Source organism: Salvelinus fontinalis, unplaced genomic scaffold, assembly GCF_029448725.1.
Source record: "Salvelinus fontinalis isolate EN_2023a unplaced genomic scaffold, ASM2944872v1 scaffold_0028, whole genome shotgun sequence".
NCBI lineage: Eukaryota > Metazoa > Chordata > Actinopteri > Salmoniformes > Salmonidae > Salvelinus > Salvelinus fontinalis.
The window spans coordinates 796,907-824,549 of NW_026600237.1; the positions used below are offsets into that span (position 1 = coordinate 796,907).

At 50.0% G+C, this 27,643-nt stretch overlaps 1 protein-coding gene across 1 annotated transcript in view; it reads left to right on the plus strand.

Moving 5' to 3' along the window:
* The window catches only part of LOC129842275 (ryanodine receptor 2-like), a gene marked incomplete at its 3' end in the record, with an annotated part of 104,955 nt that overhangs the window by 58,728 nt on the left and 18,584 nt on the right, over window positions 1-27,643 (plus strand). The window contains exon 13 of the mRNA XM_055910756.1: window positions 2,298-2,472. Coding sequence (XP_055766731.1) covers window positions 2,298-2,472 — 175 coding nt within the window. The remainder of the gene's footprint in view (window positions 1-2,297; window positions 2,473-27,643) is intronic.

Here is a 27,643-nt window from a genome sequence, read left to right on the forward strand (position 1 = left end):
ATGGAACGTAGTGTAGTAACACGTGTTGTCATGGAAAGTAGTGTAGTAACACGTGTTGTCATGGAAAGTAGTGTAGTAACACGTGTTGTCATGGAAAGTAGTGTAGTAACACGTGTTGTCATGGAAAGTAGCGTAGTAACACGTGCTGTCATGGAAAGTAGCGTAGTAACACGTGTTGTCATGGAAAGTAGTGTAGTAACACGTGTTGTCATGGAAAGTAGTGTAGTAACACGTGTTGTCATGGAAAGTAGTGTAGTAACACGTATTGTCATGGAAAGTAGTGTAGTAACACGTGTTGTCATGGAACATAGTGTAGTAACACGTGTTGTCATGGAACGTAGTGTAGTAACACGTGTTGTCATGGAAAGTAGTGTAGTAACACGTGTTGTCATGGAAAGTAGTGTAGTAACATGTGTTGTCATGGAAAGTAGTGTAGTAACACGTGTTGTCATGGAAAGTAGTGTAGTAACACGTGTTGTCATGGAAAGTAGTGTAGTAACACGTGTTGTCATGGAAAGTAGTGTAGTAAAACGTGTTGTCATGGAACGTAGTGTAGTAACACGTGTTGTCATGGAAAGTAGTGTAGTAACACGTGTTGTCATGGAAAGTAGTGTAGTAACACGTGTTGTCATGGAAAGTAGTGTAGTAACACGTGTTGTCATGGAAAGTAGTGTAGTAACACGTATTGTCATGGAAAGTAGTGTAGTAACACGTGTTGTCATGGAACATAGTGTAGTAACACGTGTTGTCATGGAACGTAGTGTAGTAACACGTGTTGTCATGGAAAGTAGTGTAGTAACACGTGTTGTCATGGAAAGTAGTGTAGTAACACGTGTTGTCATGGAAAGTAGTGTAGTAACACGTGTTGTCATGGAAAGTAGCGTAGTAACACGTGCTGTCATGGAAAGTAGCGTAGTAACACGTGTTGTCATGGAAAGTAGTGTAGTAACACGTGTTGTCATGGAAAGTAGTGTAGTAACACGTGTTGTCATGGAAAGTAGTGTAGTAACACGTATTGTCATGGAAAGTAGTGTAGTAACACGTGTTGTCATGGAACGTAGTGTAGTAACACGTGTTGTCATGGAACGTAGTGTAGTAACACGTGTTGTCATGGAAAGTAGTGTAGTAACACGTGTTGTCATGGAAAGTAGTGTAGTAACACGTGTTGTCATGGAAAGTAGTGTAGTAACACGTGTTGTCATGGAAAGTAGTGTAGTAACACGTGTTGTCATGGAAAGTAGTGTAGTAAAACGTGTTGTCATGGAACGTAGTGTAGTAACACGTGTTGTCATGGAAAGTAGTGTAGTAACACGTGTTGTCATGGAAAGTAGTGTAGTAACACGTGTTGTCATGGAAAGTAGCGTAGTAACACGTGTTGTCATGGAACGTAGTGTAGTAACACGTGTTGTCATGGAAAGTAGTGTAGTAACACGTGTTGTCATGGAAAGTAGTGTAGTAACACGTGTTGTCATGGAAAGTAGTGTAGTAACACGTGTTGTCATGGAAAGTAGTGTAGTAACACGTGTTGTCATGGAAAGTAGTGTAGTAACACGTGTTGTCATGGAAGGTAGTGTAGTAACACGTGTTGTCATGGAAAGTAGTGTAGTAACACGTGTTGTCATGGAACGTAGTGTAGTAACATGTGTTGGCATGGAACGTAGTGTAGTAACACGTGTTGTCATGGAAAGTAGTGTAGTAACACTGAGTGGACGAAACATTAGGAACTCTTAGACTCTTAGACTGACCAGGTGAAAGCTATGATCTCTTATTGACGTCATCTGTTACATCCACTTCAATCAGTGAAGTGGATGATGAATGATGAAGGCCATTGTATTGCACTGTCAACTTGGGGACCTTATATAGACAGGTGTGTGCCTTTCCAAATCATGTCCAATCAGTTGAATTTACCACAGGTGGACTCCAATCAAGTTGTAGGAACATCTCAAGGATGATCAATGGAAACAGGATGCACCTGAGCTCAATTTAGAGTCTCATAGCAAAGGGTCTGAATACTTATGTAAATAAGGTATTTAAGTTTTTTTTTTAAACCTGTTTTCACTTTGTCATTATGGGGTATTGTGATGTCATTATGGGGTATTGTGATGTCATTATGGGGTATTGTAATGTCATTATGGGGTATTGTGATGTCATTATGGGGTATTGTGTGTAGATTGATAAGGATTTTTATTTATTTAATACATTTTTGAATAAAGCTGTAATGTAACAAAATGTGGGGGTCAAAGGGAAGGGGTCTGAATACTTTCAGAAGACACTGTACATACCTGTGTGTGTTCCAGGCCCAGCTGTGGCACCAGGGCAACGAGCACTTCGGCAGGTCGTGGGGTCCAGGTGACGTGGTGGGCTGTATGGTCGATCTGAACGAACACACTATGATGTTCACCCACAATGGAGAGGTGCTCCTGGACAGCTCAGGCTCTGAACTGGCCTTCAAGGACTTTGAGGTCTGGGAAGGTCAGTGTCTGTACTGTCTTCTCAAAATGACTGTCCTACACCACCCTGTGAGCCATGTCTGTCCTACTGTCTCCACCACCCGGTGGTCCATGTCTGTCCTACTGTCTCCCCCACCCTATGGTCCATGTCTGTCCTACTGTCTACACCACCCTATGGTCCATGTCTGTCCTACTGTCTACACCACCCTATGGTCCATGTCTGTCCTACTGTCTACACCACCCTATGGTCCATATCTGTCCTACTGTCTACACCACCCTATGGTCCATGTCTGTCCCACTGTCTACACCACCCTATGGTCCATGTCTGTCCCACTGTCTCCACCACCCTGTGCTCCATGTCTGTCCTACTGTCTACACCACCCTATGGTCCATGTCTACACCACCCTATGGTCCATGTCTACACCACCCTATGGTCCATGTCTACACCACCCTGTGGTCCATGTCTACACCACCCTATGGTCCATGTCTACACCACCCTATGGTCCATGTCTACACCACCCTGTGGTCCATGTCTACACCACCCTATGGTCCATGTCTGTCCTACTGTCTCCACCACCCTATGGTCCATGTCTGTCCTAATGTCTCCACCACCCTATGGTCCATGTCTGTCCTACTGTCTCCCCCACCCTATGGTCCATGTCTGTCCTACTGTCTCCACCACCCTATGGTCCATGTCTGTCCTACTGTCTACACCACCCTATGGTCCATGTCTGTCCTACTGTCTCCCCCACCCTATGGTCCATATCTGTCCTACTGTCTACACCACCCTATGGTCCATGTCTGTCCTACTGTCTACACCACCCTATGGTCCATGTCTGTCCTACTGTCTCCACCACCCTATGGTCCATGTCTGTCCTACCGTCTACACCACCCTATAGTCCATGTCTGTCCTACTGTCTACACCACCCTATGGTCCATGTCTGTCCTACTGTCTACACCACCCTATGGTCCATGTCTGTCCTACTGTCTACACCACCCTATGGTCCATGTCTGTCCTACTGTCTACACCACCCTATTGTCCATGTCTGTCCTACTGTCTACCCCACCCTATGGTCCATGTCTGCCCTACTGTCTACCCCACCCTATGGTCCATGTCTGTCCTACTGTCTCCACCACCCTATGGTCCATGTCTGTCCTACTGTCTACACCACCCTATGGTCCATGTCTGTCCTACTGTCTACACCACCCTATAGTCCATGTCTGTCCTACTGTCTACACCACCCTATGGTCCATGTCTGTCCTACTGTCTACACCACCCTATGGTCCATGTCTGTCCTACTGTCTACACCACCCTATGGTCCATGTCTGTCCTACTGTCTACACCACCCTATGGTCCATGTCTGTCCTACTGTCTACACCACCCTATGGTCCATGTCTGTCCTACTGTCTCCACCACCCTATGGTCCATATCTGTCCTACTGTCTACACCACCCTATGGGCCATGTCTGTCCTACTGTTTCCACTTCCCTATGGTCCATGTCTGTCCTACTGTCTCCACCACCCTATGGTCCATGTCTGTCCTACTGTCTCCACCACCCTATGGTCCATGTCTGTCCTACTGTCTCCACCACCCTATGGTCCATGTCTGTCCTACTGTCTACACCACCCTGTGGTCCATGTCTGTCCTACTGTCTACACCACCCTATGGGCCATGTCTGTCCTACTGTCTACACCACCCTATGGGCCATGTCTGTCCTACTGTCTACACCACCCTATGGTCCATGTCTGTCCTACTGTCTCCCCCACCATATGGTCCATGTCTGTCCTACTGTCTACACCACCCTATGGGCCATGTCTGTCCTACTGTCTACACCACCTTTTATTGTCCATGTCTGTCCTACTGTCTACACCACCCTATGGGCCATATCTGTCCTACTGTCTACACCACCCTATGGTCCATGTCTGTCCTACTGTCTACACCACCCTATGGTCCATGTCTGTCCTACTGTCTACACCACCCGGTGGTCCATGTCTGTCCTACTGTCTCCACCACCCTATGGTCCATGTCTGTCCTACTGTCTCCACCACCCTATGGTCCATGTCTCCACCACCCTATGGACCATGTCTGTCCTACTGTCTACACCACCCTATGGTCCATGTCTGTCCTACTGTCTACACCACCCTATGGTCCATGTCTGTCCTACTGTCTACACCACCCTATGGTCCATGTCTACACCACCCTATGGTCCATGTCTACACCACCCTATGGTCCATGTCTACACCACCCTGTGGTCCATGTCTACACCACCCTATGGTCCATGTCTACACCACCCTATGGTCCATGTCTACACCACCCTATGGTCCATGTCTACACCACCCTGTGGTCCATGTCTGTCCTACTGTCTCCACCACCCTATGGTCCATATCTGTCCTACTGTCTACACCACCCTATGGTCCATGTCTGTCCTACTGTCTCCACCACCCTATGGTCCATGTCTGTCCTACTGTCTCCACCACCCTATGGTCCATGTCTGTCCTACTGTCTACACCACCCTATGGTCCATGTCTGTCCTACTGTCTACACCACCCTATGGGCCATGTCTGTCCTACTGTCTACACCACCCTATGGCCCATGTCTGTCCTACTGTCTACACCACCCTGTGGTCCATGTCTGTCCTACTGTCTACACCACCCTTTGGTCCATGTCTGTCCTACTGTCTACACCACCCTATGGTCCATGTCTGTCCTACTGTCTCCCCCACCCTATGGTCCATGTTTGTCCTACTGTCTACACCACCCTATGGTCCATGTCTGTCCTACTGTCTACACCACCCTGTGGTCCATGTCTGTACTACTGTCTACACCACCCTGTGGTCCATGTCTGTCCTACTGTCTCCCCCACCCAATGGTCCATGTCTGTCCTACTGTCTACACCACCCTATGGGCCATGTCTGTCCTACTGTCTACACCACCCTATGGTCCATGTCTGTCCTACTGTCCTACACCACCCTGTGGTCCATATCTGTCCTACTGTCTACACCACCCTATGGTCCATGTCTGTCCTACTGTCTCCCCCACCCTATGGTCCATGTCTGTCTTACTGTCTCCCCCACCCTATGGTCCATATCTGTCCTACTGTCTACACCACCCTATGGTCCATATCTGTCCTACTGTCTACACCACCCTATGGTCCATATCTGTCCTACTGTCTACACCACCCTATGGTCCATGTCTACACCACCCTATGGTCCATGTCTACACCACCCTATGGTCCATGTCTACACCACCCTATGGTCCATGTCTACACCACCCTATGGTCCATGTCTACACCACCCTATGGTCCATGTCTACACCACCCTGTGGTCCATGTCTACACCACCCTATGGTCCATGTCTGTCCTACTGTCTCCACCACCCTATGGTCCATGTCTGTCCTACTGTCTCCCCCACCCTATGGTCCATGTCTGTCCTACTGTCTCCACCACCCTATGGTCCATATCTGTCCTACTGTCTACACCACCCTATGGTCCATGTCTGTCCTACTGTCTACACCACCCTATGGTCCATGTCTGTCCTACTGTCTCCACCACCCTATGGTCCATGTCTGTCCTACCGTCTACACCACCCTATAGTCCATGTCTGTCCTACTGTCTCCACCACCCTATGGTCCATGTCTGTCCTACTGTCTACACCACCCTATGGTCCATGTCTGTCCTACTGTCTACACCACCCTATGGTCCATGTCTGTCCTACTGTCTACACCACCCTATGGTCCATGTCTGTCCTACTGTCTACACCACCCTGTGGTCCATGTCTGTCCTACTGTCTACCCCACCCTATGGTCCATGTCTGCCCTACTGTCTACCCCACCCTATGGTCCATGTCTGTCCTACTGTCTCCACCACCCTATGGTCCATGTCTGTCCTACTGTCTACACCACCCTATGGTCCATGTCTGTCCTACTGTCTACACCACCCTATAGTCCATGTCTGTCCTACTGTCTACACCACCCTATGGTCCATGTCTGTCCTACTGTCTACACCACCCTATGGTCCATGTCTGTCCTACTGTCTACACCACCCTATGGTCCATGTCTGTCCTACTGTCTACACCACCCTATGGTCCATGTCTGTCCTACTGTCTACACCACCCTATGGTCCATGTCTGTCCTACTGTCTCCACCACCCTATGGTCCATATCTGTCCTACTGTCTACACCACCCTATGGGCCATGTCTGTCCTACTGTTTCCACTTCCCTATGGTCCATGTCTGTCCTACTGTCTCCACCACCCTATGGTCCATGTCTGTCCTACTGTCTACACCACCCTATGGTCCATGTCTGTCCTACTGTCTACACCACCCTATGGTCCATGTCTACAACACCCAATGGTCAATGTCTGTCCTACTGTCTCCACCACCCTATGGACCATGTCTGTCCTACTGTCTCCACCACCCTATGGTCCATGTCTGTCCTACTGTCTCCACCACCCTATGGTCCATGTCTGTCCTACTGTCTCCACCCCCCTATGGGCCATGTCTGTCCTACTGTCTACACCACCCTATGGTCCATGTCTGTCCTACTGTCTCCCCCACCATATGGTCCATGTCTGTCCTACTGTCTACACCACCCTATGGGCCATGTCTGTCCTACTGTCTACACCACCTTTTATTGTCCATGTCTGTCCTACTGTCTACACCACCCTATGGGCCATATCTGTCCTACTGTCTACACCACCCTATGGTCCATGTCTGTCCTACTGTCTACACCACCCTATGGTCCATGTCTGTCCTACTGTCTACACCACCCTATGGTCCATGTCTGTCCTACTGTCTCCACCACCCTATGGTCCATGTCTGTCCTACTGTCTCCACCACCCTATGGTCCATGTCTCCACCACCCTATGGACCATGTCTGTCCTACTGTCTACACCACCCTATGGTCCATGTCTGTCCTACTGTCTACACCACCCTATGGTCCATGTCTGTCCTACTGTCTACACCACCCTATGGTCCATGTCTACACCACCCTATGGTCCATGTCTACACCACCCTATGGTCCATGTCTACACCACCCTGTGGTCCATGTCTACACCACCCTATGGTCCATGTCTACACCACCCTATGGTCCATGTCTACACCACCCTATGGTCCATGTCTACACCACCCTGTGGTCCATGTCTGTCCTACTGTCTCCACCACCCTATGGTCCATATCTGTCCTACTGTCTACACCACCCTATGGTCCATGTCTGTCCTACTGTCTCCACCACCCTATGGTCCATGTCAGTCCTACTGTCTACACCACCCTATGGTCCATATCTGTCCTACTGTCTCCACCACCCTATGGTCCATATCTGTCCTACTGTCTACACCACCCTATGGTCCATGTCTGTCCTACTGTCTCCACCACCCTATGGTCCATGTCAGTCCTACTGTCTACACCACCCTATGGTCCATATCTGTCCTACTGTCTCCACCACCCTATGGTCCATGTCTGTCCTACTGTCTACACCACCCTATGGTCCATGTCTGTCCTACTGTCTCCACCACCCTATGGGCCATGTCTGTCCTACTGTCTACACCACCCTGTGGTCCATGTCTGTCCTACTGTCTACACCACCCTGTGGTCCATGTCTGTCCTACTGTCTACACCACCCTATGGTCCATGTCTGTCCTACTGTCTCCCCCACCCTATGGTCCATGTTTGTCCTACTGTCTACACCACCCTATGGTCCATGTCTGTCCTACTGTCTACACCACCCTATGGGCCATGTCTGTCCTACTGTCTACACCACCCTGTGGTCCATGTCTGTACTACTGTCTACACCACCCTATGGGCCATGTCTGTCCTACTGTCTACACCACCCTATGGTCCATGTCTGTCCTACTGTCCTACACCACCCTGTGGTCCATATCTGTCCTACTGTCTACACCACCCTATGGTCCATGTCTGTCATACTGTCTCCCCCACCCTATGGTCCATGTCTGTCTTACTGTCTCCCCCACCCTATGGTCCATATCTGTCCTACTGTCTACACCACCCTATGGTCCATATCTGTCCTACTGTCTACACCACCCTATGGTCCATGTCTACACCACCCTATGGACCATGTCTGTCCTACTGTCTACACCACCCTATGGTCCATGTCTGTCCTACTGTCTACACCACCCTATGGTCCATGTCTGTCCTACTGTCTACACCACCCTATGGTCCATGTCTGTCCTACTGTCTCCACCACCCTATGGTCCATGTCTGTCCTACTGTCTACCCCACCCTATGGCCCATGTCTGTCCTACTGTCTACACCACCCTATGGTCCATATCTGTCCTACTGTCTACACCACCCTATGGTCCATGTCTGTCCTACTGTCTACACCACCCTGTGGTCCATGTCTGCCCTACTGTCTACCCCACCCTATGGTCCATGTCTGTCCTACTGTCTACACCACCCTATGGTCCATATCTGTCCTACTGTCTACACCACCCTATGGTCCATGTCTGTCCTACTGTCTACACCACCCTGTGGTCCATGTCTGCCCTACTGTCTACACCACCCTATGGTCCATGTCTGTCCTACTGTCTACACCACCCTATGGTCCATGTCTGTCCTACTGTCTACACCACCCTATGGTCCATGTCTACAACACCCAATGGTCAATGTCTGTCCTACTGTCTACACCACCCTATGGTCCATGTCAGTCCTACTGTCTACACCACCCTATGGTCCATGTCTGTCCTACTGTCTACACCACCCTATGGTCCATGTCTGTCCTACTGTCTACACCACCCTATGGTCCATGTCTGTCCTACTGTCTCCACCACCCTATGGTCCATATCTGTCCTACTGTCTACACCACCCTATGGTCCATGTCTGTCCTACTGTCTACACCACCCTGTGGTCCATGTCTGTCCTACTGTCTCCACCACCCTATGGTCCATGTCTGTCCTACTGTCTCCACCACCCTATGGACCATGTCTGTCCTACTGTCTCCACCACCCTATGGTCCATGTCTGTCCTACTGTCTGCACCACCCTGTGGTCCATGTCTGTCCTACTGTCTACACCACCCTATGGTCCATGTCTACAACACCCAATGGTCAATGTCTGTCCTACTGTCTACACCACCCTATGGTCCATGTCTGTCCTACTGTCTACACCACCCTATGGTCCATGTCTGTCCTACTGTCTACACCACCCTATGGTCCATGTCTGTCCTACTGTCTACACCACCCTATGGTCCATGTCTGTCCTACTGTCTACACCACCCTATGGTCCATGTCTGTCCTACTGTCTACACCACCCTATGGTCCATGTCAGTCCTACTGTCTACACCACCCTATGGTCCATGTCTGTCCTACTGTCTACACCACCCTATGGTCCATGTCTGCCCTACTGTCTCCACCACCCTATGGTCCATGTCTGTCCTACTGTCTACACCACCCTATGGTCCATGTCTGTCCTACTGTCTGCACCACCCTGTGGTCCATGTCTACACCACCCTATGGACCATGTCTGTCCTACTGTCTACACCACCCTGTGGTCCATGTCTGTCCTACTGTCTACACCACCCTATGGGCCATGTCTGTCCTACTGTCTCCACCACCCTATGGTCCATGTCTGTCCTACTGTCTACACCACCCTATGGTCCATGTCTGTCCTAATGTCTACACCACCCTATGGTCCATGTCTACCCCACCCTATGGTCCATATCTGTCCTACTGTCTACACCACCCTATGGTCCATGTCTGTCCTACTGTCTACACCACCCTATGGTCCATGTCTGTCTTACTGTCTCCCCCACCCTATGGTCCATATCTGTCCTACTGTCTACACCACCCTATGGTCCATATCTGTCCTACTGTCTCCACCACCCTATGGTCCATATCTGTCCTACTGTCTACACCACCCTATGGTCCATGTCTGTCCTACTGTCTACACCACCCTGTGGTCCATGTCTGTCCTACTGTCTACACCACCCTATGGTCCATATCTGTCCTACTGTCTACACCACCCTATGGTCCATGTCTGTCCTACTGTCTCCACCACCCTATGGTCCATGTCAGTCCTACTGTCTACACCACCCTATGGTCCATGTCTGTCCTACTGTCTACACCACCCTATGGTCCATATCTGTCATACTGTCTACACCACCCTATGGTCCATGTCTGTCCTACTGTCTACACCACCCTATGGTCCATGTCTGTCCTACTGTCTACACCACCCTATGGTCCATGTCTGTCCTACTGTCTACACCACCCTATGGTCCATGTCTGTCCTACTGTCTACACCACCCTATGGTCCATATCTGTCCTACTGTCTACACCACCCTATGGTCCATGTCTGTCCTACTGTCTACACCACCCTATGGTCCATGTCTGTCCTACTGTCTACACCACCCTATGGTCCATGTCTACACCACCCTATGGTCCATGTCTGTCCTACTGTCTACACCACCCTATGGTCCATGTCTGTCCTACTGTCTCCACCACCCTATGGTCCATGTCTGTCCTACTGTCTCCACCACCCTATGGACCATGTCTGTCCTACTGTCTCCACCACCCTATGGTCCATGTCTGCCCTACTGTCTCCACCACCCTATGGTCCATGTCTGTCCTACTGTCTACACCACCCTATGGTCCATGTCTGTCCTACTGTCTGCACCACCCTATGGTCCATGTCTGTCCTACTGTCTCCACCACCCTATGGTCCATGTCTGTCCTACTGTCTACACCACCCTATGGTCCATGTCTGTCCTACTGTCTACCCCACCCTATGGTCCATGTCTGTCCTACTGTCTCCACCACCCTATGGTCCATGTCTGTCCTACTGTCTACACCACCCTATGGACCATGTCTGTCCTACTGTCTACACCACCCTATGGTCCATGTCTGTCCTACTGTCTACACCACCCTATGGTCCATATCTGTCCTACTGTCTACACCACCCTATGGTCCATGTCTGTCCTACTGTCTACACCACCCTATGGTCCATGTCTGTCCTACTGTCTACACCACCCTGTGGTCCATGTCTGTCCTACTGTCTACACCACCCTATGGGCCATGTCTGTCCTACTGTCTCCACCACCCTATGGTCCATGTCTGTCCTACTGTCTACACCACCCTATGGTCCATGTCTGTCCTACTGTCTACACCACCCTATGGTCCATGTCTACCCCACCCTATGGTCCATATCTGTCCTACTGTCTACACCACCCTATGGTCCATGTCTGTCCTACTGTCTACACCACCCTATGGTCCATGTCTGTCTTACTGTCTCCCCCACCCTATGGTCCATATCTGTCCTACTGTCTACACCACCCTATGGTCCATATCTGTCCTACTGTCTCCACCACCCTATGGTCCATATCTGTCCTACTGTCTACACCACCCTATGGTCCATGTCTGTCCTACTGTCTACACCACCCTGTGGTCCATGTCTGTCCTACTGTCTACACCACCCTATGGTCCATATCTGTCCTACTGTCTACACCACCCTATGGTCCATGTCTGTCCTACTGTCTCCACCACCCTATGGTCCATGTCAGTCCTACTGTCTACACCACCCTATGGTCCATGTCTGTCCTACTGTCTACACCACCCTATGGTCCATATCTGTCCTACTGTCTACACCACCCTATGGTCCATGTCTGTCCTACTGTCTACACCACCCTATGGTCCATATCTGTCCTACTGTCTACACCACCCTATGGTCCATGTCTGTCCTACTGTCTACACCACCCTATGGTCCATGTCTGTCCTACTGTCTACACCACCCTATGGTCCATGTCTACACCACCCTATGGTCCATGTCTGTCCTACTGTCTCCACCACCCTATGGTCCATGTCAGTCCTACTGTCTACACCACCCTATGGTCCATGTCTGCCCTACTGTCTACACCACCCTATGGTCCATGTCTGTCCTACTGTCTACACCACCCTATGGTCCATGTCTGTCCTACTGTCTACACCACTCTATGGTCCATGTCTGTCCTACTGTCTACACCACCCTATGGTCCATGTCTGTCCTACTGTCTACACCACCCTATGGTCCATGTCTGTCCTACTGTCTCCACCACCCTGTGGTCCATGTCTCCACCACCCTGTGGTCCATGTCTGTCCTACTGTCTCCACCACCCTGTGGTCCATGTCTCCACCACCCTGTGGTCCATGTCTCCACCACCCTGTGGTCCATGTCTGTCCTACTGTCTCCACCACCCTGTGGTCCATGTCTCCACCACCCTGTGGTCCATGTCTACACCACCCTATGGTCCATGTCTGTCCTACTGTCTCCACCACCCTGTGGTCCATGTCTCCACCACCCTGTGGTCCATGTCTACACCACCCTATGGTCCATGTCTGTCCTACTGTCTACCCCACCCTGTGGTCCATGTCTGTCCTACTGTCTACACCACCCTATGGTCCATATCTGTCCTACTGTCTACACCACCCTATGGTCCATGTCTGTCCTACTGTCTACACCACCCTATGGTCCATGTCTGTCCTACTGTCTCCACCACCCTATGGTCCATGTCAGTCCTACTGTCTACACCACCCTATGGTCCATATCTGTCCTACTGTCTACACCACCCTATGGTCCATGTCTGTCCTACTGTCTCCACCACCCTATGGTCCATGTCAGTCCTACTGTCTACACCACCCTATGGTCCATGTCTGTCCTACTGTCTACACCACCCTATGGTCCATGTCTGTCCTACTGTCTACACCACCCTATGGTCCATATCTGTCCTACTGTCTACACCACCCTATGGTCCATGTCTGTCCTACTGTCTACACCACCCTATGGTCCATGTCTGTCCTACTGTCTACACCACCCTATGGTCCATGTCTACACCACCCTATGGTCCATGTCTGTCCTACTGTCTCCACCACCCTATGGTCCATGTCTGTCCTACTGTCTACCCCACCCTATGGTCCATGTCTACACCACCCTATGGTCCATGTCTGTCCTACTGTCTACACCACCCTATGGTCCATGTCTGTCCTACTGTCTACACCACCCTATGGTCCATGTCTACACCACCCTATGGTCCATGTCTACACCACCCTATGGTCCATGTCTGTCCTACTGTCTACACCACCCTATGGTCCATGTCTACACCACCCTATGGTCCATGTCTGTCCTACTGTCTACACCACCCTATGGTCCATGTCTACACCACCCTATGGTCCATGTCTACACCACCCTATGGTCCATGTCTGTCCTACTGTCTCCACCACCCTATGGTCCATGTCTGTCCTACTGTCTACACCACCCTATGGTCCATGTCTGTCCTACTGTCTCCACCACCCTATGGTCCATGTCTGTCCTACTGTCTCCACCACCCTATGGTCCATGTCTGTCCTACTGTCTCCACCACCCTATGGTCCATGTCTACACCACCCTATGGTCCATGTCTGTCCTACTGTCTCCACCACCCTATGGTCCATGTCTGTCCTACTGTCTCCACCACCCTATGGTCCATGTCTGTCCTACTGTCTCCACCACCCTATGGTCCATGTCTGTCCTACTGTCTACACCACCCTATGGTCCATGTCTGTCCTACTGTCTCCACCACCCTATGGACCATGTCTGTCCTACTGTCTCCACCACCCTATGGTCCATGTCTGTCCTACTGTCTCCACCACCCTATGGTCCATGTCTGTCCTACTGTCTCCACCACCCTATGGTCCATGTCTGTCCTACTGTCTCCACCACCCTATGGTCCATGTCTGTCCTACTGTCTCCACCACCCTATGGACCATGTCTGTCCTACTGTCTCCACGACCCTATGGTCCATGTCTGCCCTACTGTCTCCACCACCCTATTGGCCATGTCTGTCCTACTGTCTACACCACCCTATGGTCCATGTCTGTCCTACTGTCTGCACCACCCTGTGGTCCATGTCTACACCACCCTATGGACCATGTCTGTCCTACTGTCTACACCACCCTATGGTCCATGTCTGTCCTACTGTCTACACCACCCTATGGTCCATGTCTGTCCTACTGTCTACCCCACCCTATGGTCCATGTCTACACCACCCTATGGTCCATGTCTGTCCTACTGTCTACACCACCCTATGGTCCATGTCTGTCCTACTGTCTACACCACCCTATGGTCCATGTCTGTCCTACTGTCTACACCACCCTATGGTCCATGTCTGTCCTACTGTCTACACCACCCTATGGTCCATGTCTGTCCTACTGTCTACACCACCCTATGGTCCATGTCTGTCCTACTGTCTACACCACCCTGTGGTCCATGTCTGTCCTACTGTCTACACCACCCTATGGGCCATGTCTGTCCTACTGTCTCCACCACCCTATGGTCCATGTCTGTCCTACTGTCTACACCACCCTATGGTCCATGTCTGTCCTACTGTCTCCACCACCCTATGGTCCATGTCTACCCCACCCTATGGTCCATATCTGTCCTACTGTCTACACCACCCTATGGTCCATGTCTGTCCTACTGTCTACACCACCCTATGGTCCATGTCTGTCTTACTGTCTCCCCCACCCTATGGTCCATATCTGTCCTACTGTCTACACCACCCTATGGTCCATATCTGTCCTACTGTCTCCACCACCCTATGGTCCATATCTGTCCTACTGTCTACACCACCCTATGGTCCATGTCTGTCCTACTGTCTACACCACCCTATGGTCCATGTCTGTCCTACTGTCTACACCACCCTGTGGTCCATGTCTGTCCTACTGTCTACACCACCCTATGTTCCATATCTGTCCTACTGTCTACACCACCCTATGGTCCATGTCTGTCCTACTGTCTCCACCACCCTATGGTCCATGTCAGTCCTACTGTCTACACCACCCTATGGTCCATGTCTGTCCTACTGTCTACACCACCCTATGGTCCATATCTGTCCTACTGTCTACACCACCCTATGGTCCATGTCTGTCCTACTGTCTACACCACCCTATGGTCCATGTCTGTCCTACTGTCTCCACCACCCTATGGTCCATGTCAGTCCTACTGTCTACACCACCCTATGGTCCATATCTGTCCTACTGTCTACACCACCCTATGGTCCATGTCTGTCCTACTGTCTCCACCACCCTATGGTCCATGTCAGTCCTACTGTCTACACCACCCTATGGTCCATGTCTGTCCTACTGTCTACACCACCCTATGGTCCATGTCTGTCCTACTGTCTACACCACCCTATGGTCCATATCTGTCCTACTGTCTACACCACCCTATGGTCCATGTCTGTCCTACTGTCTACACCACCCTATGGTCCATGTCTGTCCTACTGTCTACACCACCCTATGGTCCATGTCTACACCACCCAATGGTCCATGTCTGTCCTACTGTCTCCACCACCCTATGGTCCATGTCAGTCCTACTGTCTACACCACCCTATGGTCCATGTCTGCCCTACTGTCTACACCACCCTATGGTCCATGTCTGTCCTACTGTCTACACCACCCTATGGTCCATGTCTGTCCTACTGTCTACACCACTCTATGGTCCATGTCTGTCCTACTCTCTACACCACCCTATGGTCCATGTCTGTCCTACTGTCTACACCACCCTATGGTCCATGTCTGTCCTACTGTCTCCACCACCCTGTGGTCCATGTCTCCACCACCCTGTGGTCCATGTCTGTCCTACTGTCTCCACCACCCTGTGGTCCATGTCTCCACCACCCTGTGGTCCATGTCTCCACCACCCTGTGGTCCATGTCTGTCCTACTGTCTCCACCACCCTGTGGTCCATGTCTCCACCACCCTGTGGTCCATGTCTACACCACCCTATGGTCCATGTCTGTCCTACTGTCTCCACCACCCTGTGGTCCATGTCTCCACCACCCTGTGGTCCATGTCTACACCACCCTATGGTCCATGTCTGTCCTACTGTCTACCCCACCCTGTGGTCCATGTCTGTCCTACTGTCTACACCACCCTATGGTCCATGTCTGTCCTACTGTCTACACCACCCTATGGTCCATGTCTGTCCTACTGTCTACACCACCCTATGGTCCATGTCTGTCCTACTGTCTACACCACCCTATGGTCCATGTCTGTCCTACTGTCTCCACCACCCTATGGGCCATGTCTGTCCTACTGTCTACACCACCCTATGGTCCATGTCTGTCCTACTGTCTACACCACCCTATGGTCCATGTCTGTCCCACTGTCTACACCACCCTATGGTCCATGTCTGTCCTACTGTCTACACCACCCTATGGTCCATGTCTACACCACCCTATGGTCCATGTCTACACCACCCTGTGGTCCATGTCTGTCCTATTGTCAACCTCACTACCTCACCCTAGGTGTTAGTCTGTCCTATTGTCAACCTCACTACCTCACCCTAGGTGTTAGTCTGTCCTATTGTCAACCTCACTACCTCACCCTAGGTGTTAGTCTGTCCTACTGTCTACCCCACTACCTCACACTAGGTGTTAGTCTGTCCTATTGTCAACCTCACTACCCCACCCTAGGTGTTAGTCTGTCCTATTGTCAACCTCACTACCCCACCCTAGGTGTTAGTCTGTCCTATTGTCTACCCCACTACCTCACACTAGGTGTTAGTCTGTCCTATTGTCAACCTCACTACCTCACCCTAGGTGTTAGTCTGTCCTATTGTCAACCTCACTACCTCACCCTAGGTGTTAGTCTGTCCTATTGTCAACCTCACTACCCCACCCTAGGTGTTAGTCTGTCCTATTGTCAACCTCACTACCCCACCCTAGGTGTTAGTCTGTCCTATTGTCAACCTCACTACTCCACCCTAGGTGTTAGTCTGTCCTATTGTCAACCTCACTACCTCACCCTAGGTGTTAGTCTGTCCTATTGTCAACCTCACTACCTCACCCTAGGTGTTAGTCTGTCCTATTGTCAACCTCACTACCCCACCCTAGGTGTTAGTCTGTCCTATTGTCAACCACACTACCCCACCCTAGGTGTTAGTCTGTCCTATTGTCAACCTCACTACTCCACCCTAGGTGTTAGTCTGTCCTATTGTCAACCACACTACCCCACCCTAGGTGTTAGTCTGTCCTATTGTCAACCTCACTACCTCACCCTAGGTGTTAGTCTGTCCTATTGTCAACCTCACTACCCCACCCTAGGTGTTAGTCTGTCCTATTGTCAACCTCACTACCCCACCCTAGGTGTTAGTCTGTCCTATTGTCAACCTCACTACCTCACCCTAGGTGTTAGTCTGTCCTATTGTCAACCTCACTACCTCACCCTAGGTGTTAGTCTGTCCTATTGTCAACCTCGCTACCCCACCCTAGGTGTTAGTCTGTCCTATTGTCAACCTCACTGCCCCACCCTAGGTGTTAGTCTGTCCTATTGTCAACCTCACTACCCCACCCTAGGTGTTAGTCTGTCCTATTGTCAACCTCGCTACCCCACCCTAGGTGTTAGTCTGTCCTATTGTCAACCTCACTACCTCACCCTAGGTGTTAGTCTGTCCTATTGTCAACCTCACTACTCCACCCTAGGTGTTAGTCTGAACTATTGTCAACCTCACTACCTCACCCTAGGTGTTAGTCTGTCCTATTGTCAACCTCACTACCCCACCCTAGGTGTTAGTCTGTCCTATTGTCAACCTCACTACCTCACCCTAGGTGTTAGTCTGTCCTATTGTCAACCTCACTGCCCCACCCTAGGTGTTAGTCTGTCCTATTGTCAACCTCGCTACCCCACCCTAGGTGTTAGTCTGTCCTATTGTCAACCTCACTACCTCACCCTAGGTGTTAGTCTGTCCTATTGTCAACCTCACTACCCCACCCTAGGTGTTAGTCTGAACTATTGTCAACCTCACTACCTCACCCTAGGTGTTAGTCTGTCCTATTGTCAACCTCACTACCCCACCCTAGGTGTTAGTCTGTCCTATTGTCAACCTCACTACCCCACCCTAGGTGTTAGTCTGTCCTATTGTCAACCTCACTACCCCACCCTAGGTGTTAGTCTGTCCTATTGTCAACCTCACTACCTCACCCTAGGTGTTAGTCTGTCCTATTGTCAACCTCACTACCTCACCCTAGGTGTTAGTCTGTCCTATTGTCAACCTCACTACCTCACCCTAGGTGTTAGTCTGTCCTATTGTCAACCTCACTACCCCACCCTAGGTGTTAGTATGTCCTATTGTCTACCTCACTGCCTCACCCTAGCTGTTAGTCTGTCCTATTGTCAACCTCACTACCCCACCCTAGGTGTTAGTCGGTCCTATTGTCAACCTCACTACCTCACCCTAGGTGTTAGTCTGTCCTATTGTCAACCTCACTAGCTCACCCTAGGTGTTAGTCTGTCCTATTGTCAATCTCACTACCTCACCCTAGGTGTTAGTCTGTCCTATTGTCAACCGCACTACCTCACCCTAGGTGTTAGTCTGTCCTATTGCCAACCTCACTACCTCAGTCTAGGTGTTAGAGTCTGTCCTATTGTCAACCTCACTACCCCACCCTAGGTGTTAGTCTGTCCTACTGTCAACCTCACTACCTCACCCTAGGTGTTAGTCTGTCCTATTGTCAACCTCACTACCTCACCCTAGGTGTTAGTCTGTCCTATTGTCAACCTCACTACCCCACCCTAGGTGTTAGTATGTCCTATTGTCTACCTCACTGCCTCACCCTAGGTGTTAGTCTCTCCTATTGTCAACCTCACTACTCCACCCTATTTGTTAGTCTGTCCTATTGTCAACCTCACTACCTCACCCTAGGTGTTAGTCTGTCCTATTGTCAACCTCACTACCTCACCCTAGGTGTTAGTCTGTCCTATTGTCAACCACACTACCCCACCCTAGGTGTTAGTCTGTCCTATTGTCAACCACACTACCCCACCCTAGGTGTTAGTCTGTCCTATTGTCAACCACACTACCTCACCCTAGGTGTTAGTCTGTCCTATTGTCAACCTCACTACCCCACCCTAGGTGTTAGTCTGTCCTATTGTCAACCACACTACCCCACCCTAGGTGTTAGTCTGTCCTATTGACCTCACCCTAGGTGTTAGTCTGTCCTATTGTCAACCTCACTACCTCACCCTAGGTGTTAGTCTGTCCTATTGTCAACCTCACTACCTCACCCTAGGTGTTAGTCTGTACTACTGTCTACCTCACTGCCTCACCCTAGGTGTTAGTCTGTCCTATTGTCAACCTCACTACCTCACCCTAGGTGTTAGTCTGTCCTATTGTCAACCTCACTACCCCACCCTAGGTGTTAGAGTCTGTCCTATTGTCAACCTCACTACCCCACCCTAGGTGTTAGTCTGTCCTATTGTCAACCTCACTACCCCACCCTAGGTGTTAGTCTGTCCTATTGTCAACCTCACTACCCCACCCTAGGTGTTAGTCTGTCCTACTGTCAACCTCACTACCTCACCCTAGGTGTTAGTCTGTCCTATTGTCAACCTCACTACCCCACCCTAGGTGTTAGTCTGTCCTATTGTCAACCTCACTACCTCACCCTAGGTGTTAGTCTGTCCTATTGTCAACCTCACTACCCCACCCTAGGTGTTAGTCTGTCCTATTGTCAACCTCACTACCCCACCCTAGGTGTTAGTCTGTCCTATTGTCAACCTCACTACCCCACCCTAGGTGTTAGTCTGTCCTATTGTCAACCTCACTACTCCACCCTAGGTGTTAGTCTGTCCTATTGTCAACCTCGCTACCCCACCCTAGGTGTTAGTCTGTCCTATTGTCAACCTCGCTACCCCACCCTAGGTGTTAGTCTGTCCTATTGTCAACCTCACTACCTCACCCTAGGTGTTAGTCTGTCCTATTGTCAACCTCACTACTCCACCCTAGGTGTTAGTCTGAACTATTGTCAACCTCACTACCTCACCCTAGGTGTTAGTCTGTCCTATTGTCAACCTCACTACCTCACCCTAGGTGTTAGTCTGTTCTATTGTCAACCTCACTACCCCACCCTAGGTGTTAGTCTGTCCTATTGTCAACCTCACTACCCCACCCTAGGTGTTAGTCTGTCCTATTGTCAACCTCACTACCTCACCCTAGGTGTTAGTCTGTCCTATTGTCAACCTCACTACCTCACCCTAGGTGTTAGTCTGTTCTATTGTCAACCTCACTACCCCACCCTAGGTGTTAGTCTGTCCTATTGTCAACCTCACTACCCCACCCTAGGTGTTAGTCTGTCCTATTGTCAACCTCACTACCTCACCCTAGGTGTTAGTCTGTCCTATTGTCAACCTCACTACCCCACCCTAGGTGTTAGTATGTCCTATTGTCTACCTCACTGCCTCACCCTAGGTGTTAGTCTGTCCTATTGTCAACCTCACTACCCCACCCTAGGTGTTAGTCGGTCCTATTGTCAACCTCACTACCTCACCCTAGGTGTTAGTCTGTCCTATTGTCAACCTCACTAGCTCACCCTAGGTGTTAGTCTGTCCTATTATCAATCTCACTACCTCACCCTAGGTGTTAGTCTGTCCTATTGTCAACCGCACTACCTCACCCTAGGTGTTAGTCTGTCCTATTGCCAACCTCACTACCTCATTCTAGGTGTTAGAGTCTGTCCTATTGTCAACCTCACTACCCCACCCTAGGTGTTAGTCTGTCCTATTGTCAACCTCACTACCTCACCCTAGGTGTTAGTCTGTCCTATTGTCAACCTCACTACCCCACCCTAGGTGTTAGTATGTCCTATTGTCTACCTCACTGCCTCACCCTAGGTGTTAGTCTCTCCTATTGTCAACCTCACTACTCCACCCTAGGTGTTAGTCTGTCCTATTGTCAACCTCACTACCTCACCCTAGGTGTTAGTCTGTCCTATTGTCAACCTCACTACCTCACCCTAGGTGTTAGTCTGTCCTATTGTCAACCTCACTACCTCACCCTAAGTGTTAGTCTGTCCTATTGTCAACCTCACTACCTCACCCTAGGTGTTAGTCTGTCCTATTGTCAACCTCACTACCTCACCCTAGGTGTTAGTCTGTCCTACTGTCTACCTCACTGCCTCACCCTAGGTGTTAGTCTGTCCTATTGTCAACCTCACTACCCCACCCTAGGTGTTAGTCTGTCCTATTGTCAACCTCACTACCTCACCCTAGGTGTTAGTCTGTCCTATTGTCAACCTCACTACCTCACCCTAGGTGTTAGTCTGTCCTATTGTCAACCTCACTACTCCACCCTAGGTGTTAGTCTGAACTATTGTCAACCTCACTACCTCACCCTAGGTGTTAGTCTGTCCTATTGTCAACCTCACTACCTCACCCTAGGTGTTAGTCTGTTCTATTGTCAACCTCACTACCCCACCCTAGGTGTTAGTCTGTCCTATTGTCAACCTCACTACCCCACCCTAGGTGTTAGTCTGTCCTATTGTCAACCTCACTACCTCACCCTAGGTGTTAGTCTGTCCTATTGTCAACCTCACTACCCCACCCTAGGTGTTAGTATGTCCTATTGTCAATCTCACTACCCCACCCTAGGTGTTAGTCTGTCCTATTGTCAACCTCGCTACCCCACCCTAGGTGTTAGTCTGTCCTATTGTCAACCTCGCTACCCCACCCTAGGTGTTAGTCTGTCCTATTGTCAACCTCACTACCTCACCCTAGGTGTTAGTCTGTCCTATTGTCAACCTCACTACCCCACCCTAGGTGTTAGTCTGAACTATTGTCAACCTCACTACCTCACCCTAGGTGTTAGTCTGTCCTATTGTCAACCTCACTACCTCACCCTAGGTGTTAGTCTGTTCTATTGTCAACCTCACTACCCCACCCTAGGTGTTAGTCTGTCCTATTGTCAACCTCACTACCCCACCCTAGGTGTTAGTCTGTCCTATTGTCAACCTCACTACCTCACCCTAGGTGTTAGTCTGTCCTATTGTCAACCTCACTACCCCACCCTAGGTGTTAGTATGTCCTATTGTCTACCTCACTGCCTCACCCTAGGTGTTAGTCTGTCCTATTGTCAACCTGACTACCCCACCCTAGGTGTTAGTCGGTCCTATTGTCAACCTCACTACCTCACCCTAGGTGTTAGTCTGTCCTATTGTCAACCTCACTACCTCACCCTAGGTGTTAGAGTCTGTCCTATTGTCAACCTCACTACCCCACCCTAGGTGTTAGTCTGTCCTATTGTCAACCTCACTACCCCACCCTAGGTGTTAGTCTGTCCTATTGTCAACCTCACTACCCCACCCTAGGTGTTAGTATGTCCTATTGTCTACCTCACTGCCTCACCCTAGGTGTTAGTCTCTCCTATTGTCAACCTCACTACTCCACCCTAGGTGTTAGTCTGTCCTATTGTCAACCTCACTACCTCACCCTAGTTGTTAGTCTGTCCTATTGTCAACCTCACTACCTCACCCTAAGTGTTAGTCTGTCCTATTGTCAACCTCACTACCTCACCCTAGGTGTTAGTCTGTCCTATTGTCAACCTCACTACTCCACCCTAGGTGTTAGTCTGTCCTATTGTCAACCTCACTACCCCACCCTAGGTGTTAGTCTGTCCTATTGTCAACCTCACTACCCCACCCTAGGTGTTAGTCTGTCCTATTGTCAACCTCACTACTCCACAATAGGTGTTAGTCTGTCCTATTGTCAACCTCGCTACCCTACCCTAGGTGTTAGTCTGTCCTATTGTCAACCTCACTACCTCACCCTAGGTGTTAGTCTGTCCTATTGTCAACCTCACTAGCTCACCCTAGGTGTTAGTCTGTCCTATTGTCAACCTCACTACTCCACCCTAGGTGTTAGTCTGTCCTATTGTCAATCTCACTACTCCACCCTAGGTATTAGTCTGTCCTATTGCCAACTTCACTACCCCACCCTAGGTGTTAGTCTGTCCTATTGTCAACCACACTACCCCACCCTAGGTGTTAGTCTGTCCTATTGTCAACCACACTACCTCACCCTAGGTGTTAGTCTGTCCTATTGTCAACCTCACTACCCCACCCTAGGTGTTAGTCTGTCCTATTGTCAACCACACTACCCCACCCTAGGTGTTAGTCTGTCCTATTGACCTCACCCTAGGTGTTAGTCTGTCCTATTGTCAACCTCACTACCTCACCCTAGGTGTTAGTCTGTCCTATTGTCAACCACACTACCCCACCCTAGGTGTTAGTCTGTCCTATTGACCTCACCCTAGGTGTTAGTCTGTCCTATTGTCAACCTCACTACCTCACCCTAGGTGTTAGTCTGTCCTATTGTCAACCTCACTACCTCACCCTAGGTGTTAGTCTGTACTACTGTCTACCTCACTGCCTCACCCTAGGTGTTAGTCTGTCCTATTGTCAACCTCACTACCTCACCCTAGGTGTTAGTCTGTCCTATTGTCAACCTCACTACCCCACCCTAGGTGTTAGAGTCTGTCCTATTGTCAACCTCACTACCCCACCCTAGGTGTTAGTCTGTCCTATTGTCAACCTCACTACCCCACCCTAGGTGTTAGTCTGTCCTATTGTCAACCTCACTACTCCACCCTAGGTGTTAGTCTGTCCTATTGTCAACCTCACTACCCCACCCTAGGTGTTCGTCTGTCCTATTGTCAACCTCACTCCCCCACCCTAGGTGTTAGTCTGTCCTATTGTCAACCTCACTACCTCACCCTAGGTGTTAGTCTGTCCTATTGTCAACCTCACTACTCCACCCTAGGTGTTAGTCTGAACTATTGTCAACCTCACTACCTCACCCTAGGTGTTAGTCTGTCCTATTGTCAACCTCACTACCTCACCCTAGGTGTTAGTCTGTTCTATTGTCAACCTCACTACCCCACCCTAGGTGTTAGTCTGTCCTATTGTCAACCTCACTACCCCACCCTAGGTGTTAGTCTGTCCTATTGTCAACCTCACTACCTCACCCTAGGTGTTAGTCTGTCCTATTGTCAACCTCACTACCTCACCCTAGGTGTTAGTCTGTTCTATTGTCAACCTCACTACCCCACCCTAGGTGTTAGTCTGTCCTATTGTCAACCTCACTACCCCACCCTAGGTGTTAGTCTGTCCTATTGTCAACCTCACTACCTCACCCTAGGTGTTAGTCTGTCCTATTGTCAACCTCACTACCCCACCCTAGGTGTTAGTATGTCCTATTGTCTACCTCACTGCCTCACCCTAGGTGTTAGTCTGTCCTATTGTCAACCTCACTACCCCACCCTAGGTGTTAGTCGGTCCTATTGTCAACCTCACTACCTCACCCTAGGTGTTAGTCTGTCCTATTGTCAACCTCACTAGCTCACCCTAGGTGTTAGTCTGTCCTATTGTCAATCTCACTACCTCACCCTAGGTGTTAGTCTGTCCTATTGTCAACCGCACTACCTCACCCTAGGTGTTAGTCTGTCCTATTGCCAACCTCACTACCTCATTCTAGGTGTTAGAGTCTGTCCTATTGTCAACCTCACTACCCCACCCTAGGTGTTAGTCTGTCCTATTGTCAACCTCACTACCTCACCCTAGGTGTTAGTCTGTCCTATTGTCAACCTCACTACCCCACCCTAGGTGTTAGTATGTCCTATTGTCTACCTCACTGCCTCACCCTAGGTGTTAGTCTCTCCTATTGTCAACCTCACTACTCCACCCTAGGTGTTAGTCTGTCCTATTGTCAACCTCACTACCTCACCCTAGGTGTTAGTCTGTCCTATTGTCAACCTCACTACCTCACCCTAGGTGTTAGTCTGTCCTATTGTCAACCTCACTACCTCACCCTAAGTGTTAGTCTGTCCTATTGTCAACCTCACTACCTCACCCTAGGTGTTAGTCTGTCCTATTGTCAACCTCACTACCCCACCCTAGGTGTTAGTCTGTCCTATTGTCAACCACACTACCCCACCCTAGGTGTTAGTCTGTCCTATTGACCTCACCCTAGGTGTTAGTCTGTCCTATTGTCAACCTCACTACCTCACCCTAGGTGTTAGTCTGTCCTATTGTCAACCTCACTACCTCACCCTAGGTGTTAGTCTGTACTACTGTCTACCTCACTGCCTCACCCTAGGTGTTAGTCTGTCCTATTGTCAACCTCACTACCTCACCCTAGGTGTTAGTCTGTCCTATTGTCAACCTCACTACCCCACCCTAGGTGTTAGAGTCTGTCCTATTGTCAACCTCACTACCCCACCCTAGGTGTTAGTCTGTCCTATTGTCAACCTCACTACCCCACCCTAGGTGTTAGTCTGTCCTATTGTCAACCTCACTACCCCACCCTAGGTGTTAGTCTGTCCTACTGTCAACCTCACTACCTCACCCTAGGTGTTAGTCTGTCCTATTGTCAACCTCACTACCCCACCCTAGGTGTTAGTCTGTCCTACTGTCAACCTCACTACCTCACCCTAGGTGTTAGTCTGTCCTATTGTCAACCTCACTACCCCACCCTAGGTGTTAGTCTGTCCTATTGTCAACCTCACTACCTCACCCTAGGTGTTAGTCTGTCCTATTGTCAACCTCACTACCCCACCCTAGGTGTTAGTCTGTCCTATTGTCAACCTCACTACCTCACCCTAGGTGTTAGTATGTCCTATTGTCAACCTCACTACCTCACCCTAGGTGTTAGTCTGTCCTATTGTCAACCTCACTACCCCACCCTAGGTGTTAGTCTGTCCTATTGTCAACCTCACTACCCCACCCTAGGTGTTCGTCTGTCCTATTGTCAACCTCACTACCTCACCCTAGGTGTTAGTCTGTCCTATTGTCAACCTCACTACCCCACCCTAGGTGTTAGTCTGTCCTATTGTCAACCTCACTACCTCACCCTAGGTGTTAGTCTGTCCTATTGTCAACCTCACTACCTCACCCTAGGTGTTAGTCTGTCCTATTGTCAACCTCACTACCCCACCCTAGGTGTTAGTCTGTCCTATTGTCAACCTCACTACTCCACCCTAGGTGTTAGTCTGTCCTATTGTCAACCTCACTACCCCACCCTAGGTGTTAGTCTGTCCTATTGTCAACCTCACTACCTCACCCTAGGTGTTAGTCTGTCCTATTGTCAACCTCACTACCCCACCCTAGGTGTTAGTCTGTCCTATTGTCAACCTCACTACCTCACCCTAGGTGTTAGTCTGTCCTATTGTCAACCTCACTACCTCACCCTAGGTGTTAGTCGGTCCTATTGTCAACCTCACTACCTCACCCTAGGTGTTAGTCTGTCCTATTGTCAACCTCACTACCCCACCCTAGGTGTTAGTCTGTCCTATTGTCAACCTCACTCCCCCGCCCTAGGTGTTAGTCTGTCCTATTGTCAACCTCACTACCTCACCCTAGGTGTTAGTCGGTCCTATTGTCAACCTCACTACCTCACCCTAGGTGTTAGTCTGTCCTATTGTCAACCTCACTACCCCACCCTAGGTGTTAGTCTGTCCTATTGTCAACCTCACTCCCCCGCCCTAGGTGTTAGTCTGTCCTATTGTCAACCTCACTACCCCACCCTAGGTGTTAGTCTGTCCTATTGTCAACCTCGCTACCCCACCCTAGGTGTTAGTCTGTCCTATTGTCAACCTCGCTACCCCACCCTAGGTGTTAGTCTGTCCTATTGTCAACCTCACTACCTCACCCTAGGTGTTAGTCTGTCCTATTGTCAACCTCACTACTCCACCCTAGGTGTTAGTCTGTCCTATTGTCAACCTCACTACCTCACCCTAGGTGTTAGTCTGTCCTATTGTCAACCTCACTACCTCACCCTAGGTGTTAGTCTGTCCTATTGTCAACCTCACTACCTCACCCTAGGTGTTAGTCTGAACTATTGTCAACCTCACTACCTCACCCTAGGTGTTAGTCTGTCCTATTGTCAACCTCACTACCTCACCCTAGGTGTTAGTCTGTTCTATTGTCAACCTCACTACCCCACCCTAGGTGTTAGTCTGTCCTATTGTCAACCTCACTACCCCACCCTAGGTGTTAGTCTGTCCTATTGTCAACCTCACTACCTCACCCTAGGTGTTAGTCTGTCCTATTGTCAACCTCACTACCCCACCCTAGGTGTTAGTATGTCCTATTGTCAACCTCACTACCCCACCCTAGGTGTTAGTCTGTCCTATTGTCAACCTCGCTACCCCACCCTAGGTGTTAGTCTGTCCTATTGTCAACCTCGCTACCCCACCCTAGGTGTTAGTCTGTCCTATTGTCAACCTCACTACCTCACCCTAGGTGTTAGTCTGTCCTATTGTCAACCTCACTACCCCACCCTAGGTGTTAGTCTGTCCTATTGTCAACCTCACTAGCTCACCCTAGGTGTTAGTCTGTCCTATTGTCAATCTCACTACCTCACCCTAGGTGTTAGTCTGTCCTATTGTCAACCGCACTACCTCACCCTAG